The following is a 14,790-nucleotide window of genomic DNA, read 5'->3' as shown; positions in this document are numbered from 1 at the left end:
ACCGTTTCGGTCTACATTACCGAAAAGTCGTACTCAAAAGTTCATTCCCAATAAAAAAGGGATCGCTGTGTGTTAAAGACTAGCAACTGAAATTTTTCAAAGGTTACATATCGAGTGCAAGGATTCAGGGCTGTGAAAGAAGGTGTGGAGGTGTGTGGGACTCGATCGAGACTCATTCGGGGCAAACTGTATATGAAACTGAAAATTCTGAATTAGGAAGTAGAGCCCTGATAGATTAGAGCCAAACCTTATATCACGACGAAAAAATGGAACCGTACGACGTTATTGTGAATCAGCCCGTGGTTATCGATAACGTAAGTAGAAATGGTTCTTTTTATATTTGTCAAGGAATATTTCCGCACTCCTATATTTGTATGTGTCCGTGAACTCGGCGATGTGTCAAATCCCTGCAGGCCATATTGTCCGGTTGCGGTTCATAGAACTTGGAAGAAATATTTTGTCACGAAACAAATAATATATCGACGTTACTTCAACAACGACAATTTGACGTTTGAACAAATGATTTTCACGTAGTGTTCCCGATAACAATAGATCGTACATAAATCTGTCAATGTCAAGTCTGACAATTGCCAAAGAAGTCTCGTCGTAAAAACATGCGAAAAAAATCAATAAAATGACGATGATCCATTTACTTGAATTTTACTATCATTTCAGGGTTCTGGCGTGATAAAAGCAGGATTCGCGGGCGATCAAATACCAAAATGTAGATTTCCTAATTAGTAAGTAAAAGTTTGGCAACTAATAAAAATTCACAACAACCAAATTGTTCTGTCACAAAGATTATCGACAGATAGCGATGAAGTTTATTTTTGTCCAACAATGTTTGAGTACCTTTGTTATAAATTTGATTCACGTTTCATGAGCTCTCAACGTAATGAGCAGAGAATGATCTTGAAACATTTTTTCAACATCAAAGTGCCTTAGTTGTTGAAAAGATTGATTCTCTAGTCAATTGTTGATAGTTGTAAGATTCAATACCAAATGCGATAAAAACTTAGGAGATTCCTGAATGCCTCGTCGCATGTTCTATGATTTCGTTGGTACTTTTTCAAGTATCAAGAGAAACAATATTGGATGATGAAATTCTGAAACGTTGGCAATAATTTTCATGGTTTTCCACACATTTCTTTATCTGTGTGACAGAAGGACAACAAATACTGAATAGTTTTGTAAATGAAATTGTGTTCTCAGCATCGGCAGGCCGAAGCATGTGCGTGTCATGGCCGGTGCTTTGGAAGGAGACCTGTTTGTTGGTCCAATAGCGGAAGAACATCGTGGTCTCCTCTCTCTTCGTTATCCCATGGAGCACGGCATAGTTACAGACTGGAATGACATGGAAAGAATCTGGAACTACGTTTACGGCAAAGACCAACTTGCAACTTTTTGCGAGGAACATCCTGTTTTACTAACAGAAGCACCTCTCAATCCAAGAAAGAACAGAGAAAAAGCGGCTGAAATATTCTTCGAATCTTTGAACGTACCTGCACTCTTTGTTTCCATGCAAGCTGTTCTTAGTCTGTGAGTTGAATCCGAAATCTGATTGGATTTTCATAATTCTAATGAGTTTTCAACTACAATTCTGATATTTGGTTTTTTCTTATCTTTTCAATATTATTTTGATATCAATACATCTCATTAGAATCATTGTTATTATCCAGCTTTTCTCAGTTCTTTTATATAAACTCCAATATTTGACTCCAATTTTCTTGCTGAACGGTTCAGCAATATTTTTATGTTGCAGTATTCAATGTAAAAATGTTAATTCAACTCCGCTCCAGAAATTCTAGAAGATATCTTTCTATACCAATGCAGATCATTACTCTTGCCAATCCAGAAATCATTACTCCTACTTATCCAATTTTTTTGCTACTGGAGTTTCTTTAATGAACAAGCGCCTGAATATTTCTCAATATTGAAGTGAAGAACCATACACCACTATTTTTGTCTCCTATTACAAAATTTACATCAATATTAATGGTGAAGTGAAATGATGAATTGAACGGAATAGATGAAAAAAATGATGTTTAACATTTACTTTTATTGGCAGATACGCTACAGGTAGAACAACGGGAGTAGTTCTCGACTCAGGTGACGGTGTTACGCACGCAGTACCAATTTACGAGGGATTCGCCATGCCTCACAGTATTATGAGGGTGGACATCGCGGGTCGTGATGTCACGAGATATTTAAGGTTGTTACTACGCAAAGAGGGTATCAACTTCAAAACGACTGCCGAATTTGAGATCGTGAGGACGATTAAAGAAAGATCCTGCTATCTCGCTAGCAATCCACAAAAAGAGGAAACTATTGACACGGACAAGTTTCAATATACGTTACCCGATGGCAGTTGTCTTGAGGTATATTCTAAATAATTCCTTACTTCAAAAAAATACATAGAAAATGATCTAACACATGAAAAATTGGCAGATCGGCCCGGCGAGATTCCGAGCTCCCGAAGTTCTCTTTAGACCCGATCTCATTGGCGAGGAATGTGAGGGACTGCACGAGGTACTTATGTACTCGATCCAAAAATCGGATTTGGATTTGAGGAAAGTGCTTTTCCAGAACATCGTGTTGTCCGGTGGCTCTACGTTGTTCCGAGTAAGTTTTTTCAGATAATTGAAAAAGTAGAAAAATTCTTACGATTTTGTGAATTTGAAGAATCTTGTTTTCGTTTTCTGTTTCTGTTGAATATTCCAACGTCAAAAAATCGGAAGAATGATTTTTCTATCAATCTAATCGTCCAAATTTTCAGGGCTTTGGCGATAGGCTGCTCTCTGAAATTTGTAAAATGTTAGCAAAGGATATAAAGATAAGGGTAAGTTTAATTGAAAATCTCTGATAGATTCAGCTATTGAATATTGATGATTGAATCGACAAAATAATGTTTGGATAGATATCAGCGCCACAAGAACGACTCTACAGCACTTGGATCGGTGGTTCGATCCTCGCTTCGTTAGATACGTTCAAAAAGATGTGGGTCAGCAAACGAGAATACGACGAGGACGGTACCAGAGCGATACATCGCAAAACTTTCTGAACAAAATACTAATATATCGCCAAAAAATTGAAATATAACGCATAACTTTTATCAAGAACCGAAAGAATAATGCTCGGCACAACACTCGCACTTAATCGTGTTTAACTATACACACATGAAGACTCAAACACACAGACATACACAAAAAAAACAAAGAAACACAAAGCTTTTTTCGCCCCAACGAAAAATTTTTACAAATGATTTTCCGTGCGTTCGAATAATTCCGAGGGATCGTGAATACATAATAGAACACCGACGAATACTTTGTAATATTTTTGGTTCTTTATTTTGAACTGAAAAAATCACCCACTAAACTGACTAGTGCAGCTCTGATCCCTTGAAAATATTTTTCAGTGATTTTTAAGATTATTTAGACATATTACGGCATAGTGCGATAATTAATTTAATTTACAAACTGAACTGTCTATTTATGTTCTTTTTTTGTACTTTTTAATCTGTAACAGCGTATTGTCTAGTTTGAATGAAAAACAAATTGCATCCCTTTGGAATATGAAACAAAATATGTTAAAATGTTTCTTTACGCGTTAATTAAATTTGCAGCAGACACGGAATTGTAGGGCAACCCTTCCAGTGCAGTATATAGTAATTTTGCAAAGTATTTGTAAATATGTATGCTTTCGTAAAAATAAATCATCGCAATTCTGATAGTTATATAGAATGTGCGATTTCTCATAAAAAAAAAACATTTTCGAAATTATCTTTTTTGTCTCAATTATTATCTTAACCATATAGAACAAAATTTAGGTTTCTGTTGTGAGAACATGATAATGTTAAAATTTGAAGACTGGCAACCTCTCACCGATAAAGAGAATAAATGGCAGGATTTGACACAGTCACAAGAGGGTAAGAATTTTGAGTAATGTACAGGATCTCACAATCAGATTTTTGGATTGTGCAGATTTATCCTAGAGTAAATCCAAATGAATGAGGATTTTTATCATTTCATAGATGTTTCTGATTTTTTTTCTCTGAACTATTGAAAATAAAGAAAGGTATATTTTCGCCACAAGGGTTCACGTCACAGCAGCAGTCAAATTTACTAAAGTATAATTTCCATACACGATTTATTATTTTTACTCTTTCCTTTAATCCCGCTGTGCTCATTTGACAGATTGAAAATGCGAAAAATAGAACGCGAGACGTTATCACGTCATTCAAACTCATGTTAATGGCGGGATGATGGTGATAAATAATCAGGATCACACGGGTTTGAAATAGGGTTATGTACGAATGTTGCTTTGTCCTTTGTCGCCGGCGTCGTTTCGTCAATCATGGCAGCGTCCATGGGTCAGTGTTGTTGATTCGCGAAATAAAAAAAAAAAGGAAACCGTTCGAATACTTTAAAGTTGTGTACACGTGATCTTTGGATAAAAAAAATAAATAAAGCAAAAAAGACCGACTCTCGTTTCGGAAAATATAATATAAAATAAAAAAACAATTTAGCAAATCTGGATGAAACCAGGGAAAAAATGATCGCCGCCTCAGATCCGCTGGTACTGACGTTTGTATCGTGAATCAAACCTTATCATTCATATAATTTTCAGAACATATCGAGTGGAAAAAACGTAAAGATTGTTTAAAAAATTACATTTATTTAGGAGTATAGCCCAGGTGGCCGGGACACTTATTCACGCCATCCTGGATCGGTCATACACCAATTACCAACTGGATGTCAAAATTCAACTGGTGACAGCATACTACTACGAAAATTTAGTCAAGTCAATATATCCGAGAAATCCGCTGTAAGATTTAAATATTTTCTTTTATGAGAGTTATTTTTCACAATAATTCGTTGTTGGAATGATTATATATTCATGTTTTAGAAAACTTTGATTCATACTATTCCCATGAGTTTTTTCTCTGAGACCATTATTACAATTTTTTTGACTCTCTTACATTGGTAAATTTCATTTAATTTCATGAAGAAAGAGTTCTGGTTGGTGAGAAACAATGAAGTTTGTGGAGAGGAAGAGCTTTACTGCTGCGGCAAAGTTGCTATACATTCGAAAGGCATGCAGTTTACAAGAGTACTGCAAACTTCTTATACCTGTGAAACTGATATTAAACATGCTTTGTGGTGTACATTTTGTACTACCACTCCGAACCAAATGATGAGAGACAAGGACACGGAAGATGATGAAAAATTGGGGAAAAACATTGAATGCATTTGTCTCCTTGATTCTTATACGCTCAAAGTTTTCACTGACACAGGAGAGGACTATGTTTCCAGTTTGCAGTTTCAAGTAAGTAAACAAACTCTACTTACAAGGCAAACAGGCGACTTTAGCACGCATTAATTATTTGAATTTTAGGAACAATTATTATAAAAGAGCTGACTTTTTATAAATGAGCTTTATTCCATGATAATTTTTTTTTAGTAAAGGAACAATACTTGTTGAGAAATGAGGGAATCAATTATTTCATACATTTTTGTGATTGACCAAACGAACTACGATTAGTTTTGATAAACAAAATTTTCCAGATATCTGCAGTCTGGACAACAAAGTATGGAATACTTTTGGAAAAATCACAAGTTCCTTCACCGCTATCGAGATACTCTTCTCTTGAAGCAAGTAAATGGGCAACTCAAAACCACAGCCATTTGCCCGTAGCTTTTTCACTGTCTCATCCGCTCGATGAAATATGCCCTTTGCTAATAAAACATGGTAAATTTGCAAAATCTTTACAATAATTAAAGTTTTAACTTATCAACAGAACATTCAATAGCTGAAAAAGTTCAATTGAAAAAAAAACTGAGAACAAAATTGAATGAATTTATATGCATTTTTAGGGTCCATTACTTACATGTGCGACGCCAATCAACAAATTGTATTCACAAGTTCTGAGCCATCCCTGGCGGTGGTTTACGACATGAAAACGGGCTTACATTCCGTGTACAAAATACGCAAAGCATCAAACGAGGAAAAACAAATTGTTTGTGGCAGTGGCGATACGACCTCCAGTGTGTTCAATAATTCGACAAATGCCTCGTCCTTCCACATCGGAGCCAACGCTTCAGCGAATCGCAGTTGCAGCGCAAAAGCTCTGAGCCTATTCGGTAAATTCACTGACAAATCTAAAAATCGATAAAATACGAACTGAACAGTTTTTTAGCAACCACCTTAAAAATGATTGATTCTTCAGGAGTTCCCAATCCTCAGTTGAGCGGAATAAGTATGGGATTGGGAATGGCAAACAGTCCGTTTGGTTCGCGTGGCACATCTTACACAACATCTTGTTCAGGCGGAGGTCCATCGCCGTCTCAACAACAACAGCATAATCAGCATTCACGGTCGCAAAGTCCAATGGCTACGATTTCTCGATGTCAATCTCCCACGCATTCAGCGTTTTCTCCTCTGATCGGTGCGTCGGTCAATCCTAGCGTTCATCAAACGCGACTTCATCAGACTGTTATGACGACTATTCTCGGACAGTCGCAAAACAGTCCGAACAGTTGTAACAGCGTGCAATATCAGGAACGTCCGGCAACCACGAGTAAACCTTTGTATCCGGAAATATGTCTCGATCACGTATGGACTGAAAATAGTGGGATGCCAAAGTATGTGTAAGAAAAATGCAAAATTTTATTCCATTCATTTTTATCGTAATATTTTTTGATATTTTTCTCCCATTGAATACTGATAATTTGAAGAATTTGTTTTATAAATCAAAAATTGGGAGTGCATTCGGAAAATTTTTCATAAGAAGAAACTCAAGAAAATTGGGCATAATGTCATGGAAAACAGGAAGTCACTTTTAAGCTCTGAGAGTTTGCAATAAAATGATCTTTTTATTTCACCGGTTTTTTTTTTTCAGAGAAATTTTATCTGGACGTGCATCCAAAGTTGTTTTGACTTCGGACCTTGTGGGTCAAGGGTATTTGGGCTACCTCGTGCCGAATAGATCGCAACTTTTTCTTGTGAGATTGGAAAAAACGAACAAACAGCAACAAATTATATTTGGAATGGTGACAAGTATCGTCGCGAAGGATGCCGTCAGCCTTCCGGTTCGTGTAGCCCCAATTAGTACTGGAATAATCGCATAGCTGCACAAATAGTAATAATTTTTGTATTATACAAAATCGGAATAATTTTCAGACTCTCAACATGATCGCGACTTTGGACTTATCTAACGGCGTAACTCTCTATTCTGGTGTAACTTGCGTTGGAAAAGTTCACATACCGAGCACCTTGCCGAATATTGGTAGCTGTAATTATTTTATCAACAATTTGGGACAAAAATTAAGTTCGCCTTTCCCACGAAGAAGCTCATTGATCCCGCAACATGTTGCTTCCAATGAAGTCAAATTTGAAGAAGCTCTTCATCTTCTCAGCCCCGTTGGAGGCACTTGTGGCAGAGCTCCGCTCTTATTGGATAATTCTCTATTGGATGCTGGCCTTATTGGTCTGAAGGATGCCGTTGGGAATAAAATCACTCTTGAATACAGCAATAAGAGTTTTTACAGGATAGCTCTTCCAGCTGCAAGCACGTCTCCTTTAGGTACGAAACAATGAATTTCAACAAGTTTCAATGTCTTGGAACCCCAATGACTTGATACATTTTTATTTATACTAAATTGGCTGTAGCGAAAATATTTTTTCTTATAATTTGCAGTGACTAAGTGTCTGAAAGCTCTTCGGAGTGTGTTGCAAAGGGATTTAGCCATGCAATTATTAGTCAAGTGGTACGGAGCTCGAAACGCTCCAGGACCACAAGATTTCACACCGATCCAAGAGTGGCATCTGTTTCTGATTATTCTTTTGACTTTATTGGGCTACGACGTGGACAAGTTACGGTTGATCCAAAGGACGGAGGACGAGCGCCTTGGCGAGCGAAATAGTCCGATTGTTGTACCGAAAAAGCAAAAAACAAATGATTCCGGGACCCACGAAGATTGGCTATACATTCTGGAGTCGTCGGAGCACAAGAATACGCGTACATACGTAAATGACGTTTTGCATCTGAAGGAATGCTCGAAACACGAAAAATCGGAATCGACCCAAAACCCAACGAGCTCTATCTCGAACATCGGAAAAATAAATACGCAGGCAACTCTGTTCCCGTATTTACCACTCGTTCTCTTTTCTCTTCATCTTCTGTACGAGGAATTGAAACTTCATTCCGACATGTCCGAGAGTTTACCACTTCTGGCTCAGCTACTTCATCAACTCAGCACCGATCTCAAGTTTGAAATGTACTCTCGTTATTATTTCCTCGATTTTCCGGAATTGTGTCCTCTCGAGAGTGGACTAACGTCTCAATTGACGAATGTAGAACTAGAGAAAATCACACCCCCGAATTACATGCCCTCGAAGCCACCGAGTATCTTCGAAACTTTGTACAATCTTTTGCACGTCTTCGGAGTAACGGCTTATCCCTATTTGAGTCGAGTGAATCCGCGAACGAAATCGATCGTTCAGTTGGTTGGTCTGATATCGCACGAAGATCGAGCAGAGTCTGTGGACATCGACAATTTGACGAAATTGATCGTGCCAGCTGGAAGTCGAGTGGATCACTTGGAAACCGGATGGAAGCAGGAAAAGGATGTGCCACGGAAACTGGAATGTCCTCGTGCCGATAGAATAGTTCTGTTCTATCACGAAATGGGCTTTACGAAAAAAGATCTCGAAAATTTTCCACCAGGAGTTGCCCTGATAATAAAGGACGTATTGCATCGGTGCAGAGAACGTCCACCTTCAGATTGGCCAACCGGAGCTTACGAGTTGATCGATCGGGAGGATTTGGCCGCTCTAGAGAAGCACTCGAGGACGTTACAATCGGAGCACAGCTCGGAAACTAGTGGTCAAACTTATCCAGCTAGAGATCCCGATCAGGATGATGGGATGGAATTCGACGATTCGATATTGAAACTGCGCTTCAACAAGGACCACCGCGTTGCTGAGCTTCGGCGTTTGCTCGATTCCTCGAAACCCGTAAGAATAGCAATAGTCCAACGTCCCGACGTGAGTGATCACGAGTTTATTGAAGAACAAGAACGTCATTTACACGCTCTTTGCACCAGAACCATGGCACTTCCGGTTGCGAGAGGAATGTTTACGCTTCGGACTTCTACACCGATAATAACGGAACAGTTGCCTATTCCCCGTCTCTGTTTAACTGGCAAAGCTTCTCCTCGCGGTACCACTGTGGAACTCGCCCACATCGATGTTCCACCGAACATGAATTTGTGGCCCCTCTTCCACAACGGCGTTGCTGCCGGTCTTCGGATTCATCCGGACGCCTCGAACATTGATTCAACCTGGATTGTTTACAATAGACAACAACAGGGCGAATTCGGCATAGAACACTCAGGCTTCCTAATGGCACTTGGTCTCAATGGCCACTTGAAAAATCTGGCTCCGTTCAGCATGTACGAGTATCTCGTGGAAGGTCACGAGGCCACCAATGTTGGTCTTCTCCTGGGATTGTCTGCCACTCACCGTGCGACCATGGATGTCTCTATGACTAAATTGCTATCCCTTCACGTTGAAACTCTTCTTCCACCAACGAGCATCGAATTGAACGTTCAACAGAACGTTCAAGTCGCTGCTCTCATGGGAGTTGGTCTCGTTTATCAAGGAACAGCTCATCGACACATTTCTCACGCTCTGCTTACGGAAATTGGTGAGTTGGCCGTTCGCAACGTGCTGTGATTTCCTTTCCAACGTTTCCGTTCGATGTGAATTAAATTACATGAAGAACTATAGTTTTATTTCAAAGAGTATTACAATTCTTTTGCATTAAATAGTGATATTTTTGAATCGTCAATCAGGAAGACCACCAGGACCGGAAATGAAGAACTGCGTGGATCGTGAATCTTATTCCCTCGCCGCAGGAATGGCTTTAGGTCTGGTGGTGTTGGGACGAGGTGGTGGCTCTGATCTAGCGAGCATTCCAGATACTCTGCACTATTATATGGTTGGTGGACATGCAAGACCATTTACTGGAGCACAAAAAGAAAAATATAAATCTCCCAGGTAATTATTAGTAATCTGACATTCATTGTATGAAAAAGTAATCACGCTACAGTAAGCGAAAATTCGTGAAATAAAAAATAACTATGGTTTCGTACTTGTTGATATTCGTGGTTCGATGATTCGTTCGAATGGAAAAAAAAACTGGAGTTAAAATAATTTGTTTATTTTATTGAACTTTACGTTTGTTGGAGTGATGAATATTATATGATTACTTCAAATACAGCTACCAAATTCGAGAGGGTGATTCGATAAACATCGACGTTACGAGTCCCGGAGCTACGATAGCTCTAGGTCTCATGTATTTCAACACCGGAAATCGAGCGGTAGCCGAGTGGATGCGAGCACCTGGTACGCAGTTTCTTCTCGATTTCGTACGCCCGGATTTATTACTCCTGAGAATACTTGCCAGATCGTTGATACTGTGGGATGAGATTGAACCTACCACTCTGTGGATATCGAGTCATGTACCCGATATTGTTTATAAATATCGTCTGCAAAAACCTACCCCGGAAATAACCCAAAGCGTCGATCTTGAGACGATGAAGTGAGTGAATGCACAATGTTTTTCAAATCACATCGATAATACTTTCGTCTAATAATTTGAAAATATTTGAAGAATCCTGTGCTGTAATTTTTCAATGAATATTTTTTGTTGTAATGCCTGAAATGGACAAATTAACTACTCTTCCCACAGCCAAGCATACTGCAACATAATCGCAGGTGCTTGTATGGCTCTGGGTCTGAAATACGCGGGAACAGCAAACGAGAATGCGTTCAAAACACTTCACAATTATGCTCAAATGTTTACTGCTCTTTCGCACAAATCGATCGGTGAACTGGCCGGCAAATCTACCATCGAAACTTGCCTCAACGTTATTTTACTGTCCACTGCTGCTGTCATGGCTGGAACCGGTGACCTTGAGGTAAAATTTATATTCATATACTTTTTTCTTGATTTGCTGGTGTTTCGATATCTTTTTTGTTTATTAGATAATGAGGATTTGTAGACAAGTGAGAACTCGAGTGGGCCCAGCGAGTAACGTCGTTACTTACGGTTCTCATCTCGCCACGCACATGGCACTCGGCCTTTTGTTTCTTGGTGGAGGAAGATACACTCTTTCCAACAGTCCGAGCGCAGTGGCTGCTCTTGTTATCGCTTTATTCCCCAAATTTCCAACGCATAGTAACGACAACAGGTACTTTAAAAATAGTTTTAGTTAACACTATTTCGTTTTAAAACATTCTGGTCTTAAGGTATTCACCGCATAGCACTAAAAAAATGACAATAATTGGAATTAAATTTTTTTTAGATATCACCTCCAGGCCCTTCGTCACTTGTACGTACTCGCTGCAGAACCTCGTTTAATTTTACCGAAAGATATTGACACCAGAAAAAATTGTTATGCAACCGTGCATCTGACATTCAAAACGGATCGATTAGCAAGTGGACAAGAAGCTGTATTGAAAGCCCCTTGCTTGCTTCCTCAGCTTGAAAGTTTGAAAAAAGTCGAACTCAAAGATGATCGATATTGGGAAATAGTGTTCGAGCGAGGACACAATTGGCAACAACTTGAGGGCATGCTCGAAAAATGTGCCTCGTTGAGTGTCAAACAGAGAGCTGGTTGTCTCTCGTATCTCGAAGATCCACATGTAATTATAATCCTATTTCAAAATTTATATTTTTTGTTATTTCCAGCATGATAAATTTGTTCGAAGTAATAATCATGTATGGAAAAATGAATTTAGATGTGTAATTGATAATCCAAATTTCTTTTTTCAGGGATTCAGAAGTTTAGTGGCTCAAACTTTGACGACAGAAAACGTGATAACGTGGGCAGCTCGGCCAGAGCACGTGACATCTTTTACAGACGATAAAACGGTCTTGAATATTGTCAAATATTTCTTGAATCGAGTTACAAACGAAAAGTTCAAGTATGAGACAACGAGAGACGGATTATTTTCGAGTAGCCATAGTAAGACAAATTCGTCATTTTCCTCGAAAAGTCTTAACGACTCGATAGATAAATCGTCTAAACTGTTTCATGGAGAAAAAATGGATATCAGTGAAATGAATTCTCCAGCGAGAACCGTCCAAAGTTTAACGAACGTGCAACAAGATGTGCGAGAAGTTTCAGACTCGGAAAGACATTTTTTGCAAACTCTCGCTATAATTGTTTACGAATGCGTTATCAAGGATAAAATAAGTTTGTTACCGTTATGGGTGAACATGTACAAGAGCATCGAAGCGATCGAACAACGACCGACATCCTACGTCGTTTGGCAAATAAAATTAGTTTCGTCTCAAGTTCTCAATAGGAATCACATCGAAGATTCCAATTCTTTGTTCAGCATTGAAAGCGTTTTGGCAATAAAACAAAAAACTGCTTCTATCATGGATTCGTGGGAAGAAGGTCAGGCAGTTTCATTTTTTTTCTATTCTTCAACAAAAAATAACCTGACCGCACATTTATTTTATCTTTTTTTGTTTCAATACAGAACTCAAACCTTTACTAAGAAATTACTTGGTGAATGGTAGCATCCAAGCAAACCCTGACGTTCTGGCGAAATTCAGTGCTTATTGTATTTTCAATGACATTTCTTATCATCCAAATTATACTGAATTGCGAGGTAAGCAGATGTCGAATACAATTATGGAAATTAGTAGTTAATTTTTTGAGGCTTTTTTTAATAATCCAATAAACTCTTCAAATTGCATGAACAAATTAATTTCCAAGGAACCCAATTAATCATGGGAAATCGGGGGGGGGTAACAGAATATATTCGACGTATTAAATTATTCTTTATTATTTAATAGTAAATGAACATCAAATATTTATATATAAATATCCTTAATACAAAATACGTACAATCGTTTTCATCGCACATTTTGAACAAATGGAAATTAATTATTTTTTCTTTTCAGTTCACCCTTTCATAAACAATCATTTGACCCAGGAAGTTCAAGACACGACCCTGTACGAGTTGTATAAACTGTTGAACAGCATCTAAGTACTGAAACGATTAAAGTTAGGAAAGTAGGTGCTACCAAAGCGAAACTCATTGATCTGGAAGTTTTGAATGAAGTTCTGGAAATTTTTTAAATACAGTTCAGTACAAAAATCGCTGTAAAACTTTGTTGTATATAAAAATTTCATAGAAGTTAAAAAATGTATTCGTTAATGAAATAATATATTTTTCATCAAAATAGTACCTTTGGGCTGTCCTTCGAGTCTTAATCCATTTAACAATTTGCTTGTTGTAAAGTTGCTACAAAATATCTAAGTACTCGTTTTTGGCTAGGTATAAATGTTCCCAAGCTCGTTTTTGGCTACTTATTTGTGAAAAAAACTTAAAGCAATTGTTATTTACACCATGATGTTTGTAATTTGGAAATACAAAAAAATATCACATCAGCCAGCATAAATAAAAACGGATGAGATTCCCTCATGACGTTTATGTGTATCAAGACATACTCGAATAAACATATCAAAATCACAAGGGAGTTGAAAACTCAAAGAAAAATAGTACCGTAAACAATACAAAATGTTTGGAAAACTGGAAGCTTCACACAAAAAGTCTTCGCCTTCTATAAAAGGGTTCTTTGTGAATGATAGGCATGCCAGTGATCGAAAAGAGGGCATTGTCAATGAGAACACCGAGGAAAGTATATGAATAAAGACAGCCAATGAGGATACCGCCAAGGTGACCGACGAACGAAGCATTGGGAACGAGCATGTGAATCAGTAACAATTCTACCCAAACGGCATATTTACTAGCAACTCTTATATTTCTAATGTTGTGAAATTCATCCTTTTGTTCACAAATTGTGAGGACTTTAAGGGCGAATAAGACTGCTGAAAAACCAATAGCACATGTTGTGAAGTAGGACCAGTCCCCGGTGATTTGAGTTAAACTCCATGATAATCCAACATACATCGCACTGCAGCCCACCGAGAAAATTCCCAGAAGCAGTGCATAGTTTGCAGTCCCGTATAATGGCTCGAGTGTTGAGCCTTTCAGTATGAATGATATCATGTTGTAGTAGAGATGCATGTCCGATCCATGTTCGAAATTTGATACTATGAATGATCTCCAATCTTTATATTTGAGGACTTTGATTGCAGATATACAAACGTCTTCTGCGTTCCAGGGAACTTGAATTATTCCAGTGAAAAGCAGAGCCTTAAATTTGCAATGAATTTTTTTGTTTAGATTTTCTTATCTACTAATAGTTTCAATATTGTATAATTTTTCCAATCAGAACTTTTTTTGGTACCTGTCCAATGATTGCGAGAAGCGTTGCAGGTGGTATTTTATTAATCCCGTAATCCATAGTTTGCATAGCCAGCAAATATAAACCATACTGCTGAATTTGTTGTCTTCTTTGAATCGGTCTCATTTTCAAAACTAATCCAGTGGATTCACTTACTGACGGTTATTACTTTCAATTTCACTATCTTAATATATTTTTTTCATTTACGATGGTCAAAAAACAATCTCCCGACGAGTCAAGTAATATACGAAGATATTCAAAATTAGTGGAAAAAAATTCCAAATGCTTCGACCTTCGCTTTAGCAACACTGAATGTGGAATGTACTCGCAACATAATTCGGTTTTTTCAAGACTCCCGCTGATGAAATAGTTTCCCGAAAATTCGAGGAGAATTTTCAGTTTGCGAGGTTATTCAGTTGAGTCGCTGTGGTCGTTATTTTGATGTTTATTGTACCACG

General features: G+C 38.0%; 3 protein-coding genes across 3 annotated transcripts; 2 read left to right on the top strand and 1 right to left on the bottom strand.

The window, feature by feature from the left end:
* Nucleotides 1-117: 117 nt before the first annotated feature.
* On the top strand, nt 118-3,733 carry Arp1 (Actin-related protein 1). The gene is made up of 7 exons (XM_043433401.1): nt 118-314; nt 676-740; nt 1,213-1,539; nt 2,069-2,378; nt 2,449-2,622; nt 2,777-2,839; nt 2,918-3,733. Exons 1-7 carry the CDS (start codon nt 267-269, stop codon nt 3,059-3,061), a joined length of 1,131 nt encoding a protein of 376 aa, XP_043289336.1. The 5' UTR covers nt 118-266; the 3' UTR covers nt 3,062-3,733.
* Nucleotides 3,734-3,836: 103 nt separating this feature from the next.
* shtd (shattered) lies at nt 3,837-13,269 on the top strand. Its single transcript, XM_043433399.1, has 17 exons — nt 3,837-4,575; nt 4,681-4,824; nt 5,008-5,325; nt 5,565-5,748; nt 5,874-6,140; nt 6,227-6,641; nt 6,899-7,088; nt 7,180-7,582; nt 7,697-9,706; nt 9,855-10,059; nt 10,283-10,603; nt 10,754-10,982; nt 11,050-11,255; nt 11,370-11,709; nt 11,840-12,470; nt 12,556-12,687; nt 12,983-13,269. Exons 1-17 carry the CDS (start codon nt 4,552-4,554, stop codon nt 13,066-13,068), a joined length of 6,105 nt encoding a protein of 2,034 aa, XP_043289334.1. The 5' UTR covers nt 3,837-4,551; the 3' UTR covers nt 13,069-13,269.
* On the bottom strand, nt 12,847-14,718 carry LOC122419120 (rhomboid-related protein 4-like). The gene is made up of 2 exons (XM_043433409.1): nt 14,336-14,718; nt 12,847-14,241 (listed from the first exon to the last, which is right to left on the bottom strand). The coding sequence occupies exons 1-2, from the start codon at nt 14,456-14,458 to the stop codon at nt 13,624-13,626; spliced, it is 741 nt and encodes a 246-aa protein (XP_043289344.1). The 5' UTR covers nt 14,459-14,718; the 3' UTR covers nt 12,847-13,623.
* Nucleotides 14,719-14,790: the final 72 nt, after the last annotated feature.

The sequence above is a fragment of the Venturia canescens genome, chromosome 1 (assembly GCF_019457755.1).
Source record: "Venturia canescens isolate UGA chromosome 1, ASM1945775v1, whole genome shotgun sequence".
In the NCBI taxonomy this organism is placed as follows: Eukaryota; Metazoa; Arthropoda; class Insecta; order Hymenoptera; family Ichneumonidae; genus Venturia; species Venturia canescens.
This window is presented reverse-complemented; position numbering and strand designations above follow the sequence as displayed.

Coding starts and splice junctions, on each gene's coding strand:
- LOC122419120 (XM_043433409.1), bottom strand. CDS start 14,458: ATGAGACCGATTCAAAGAAGACAACAAATTCAGCAGTATGGTTTATAT. Junction 14,242..14,335: donor TTCTCGCAATCATTGGACAG/GTACCAAAAAAA, acceptor TGCAAATTTAAG/GCTCTGCTTTTCACTGGAAT.
- Arp1 (XM_043433401.1), top strand. CDS start 267: ATGGAACCGTACGACGTTATTGTGAATCAGCCCGTGGTTATCGATAAC. Junction 741..1,212: donor AAATGTAGATTTCCTAATTA/GTAAGTAAAAGT, acceptor TTGTGTTCTCAG/CATCGGCAGGCCGAAGCATG. Junction 2,379..2,448: donor CCGATGGCAGTTGTCTTGAG/GTATATTCTAAA, acceptor AAAAATTGGCAG/ATCGGCCCGGCGAGATTCCG.
- shtd (XM_043433399.1), top strand. CDS start 4,552: ATGATCGCCGCCTCAGATCCGCTG. Junction 7,583..7,696: donor TGCAAGCACGTCTCCTTTAG/GTACGAAACAAT, acceptor TATAATTTGCAG/TGACTAAGTGTCTGAAAGCT. Junction 10,604..10,753: donor GTCGATCTTGAGACGATGAA/GTGAGTGAATGC, acceptor CTCTTCCCACAG/CCAAGCATACTGCAACATAA.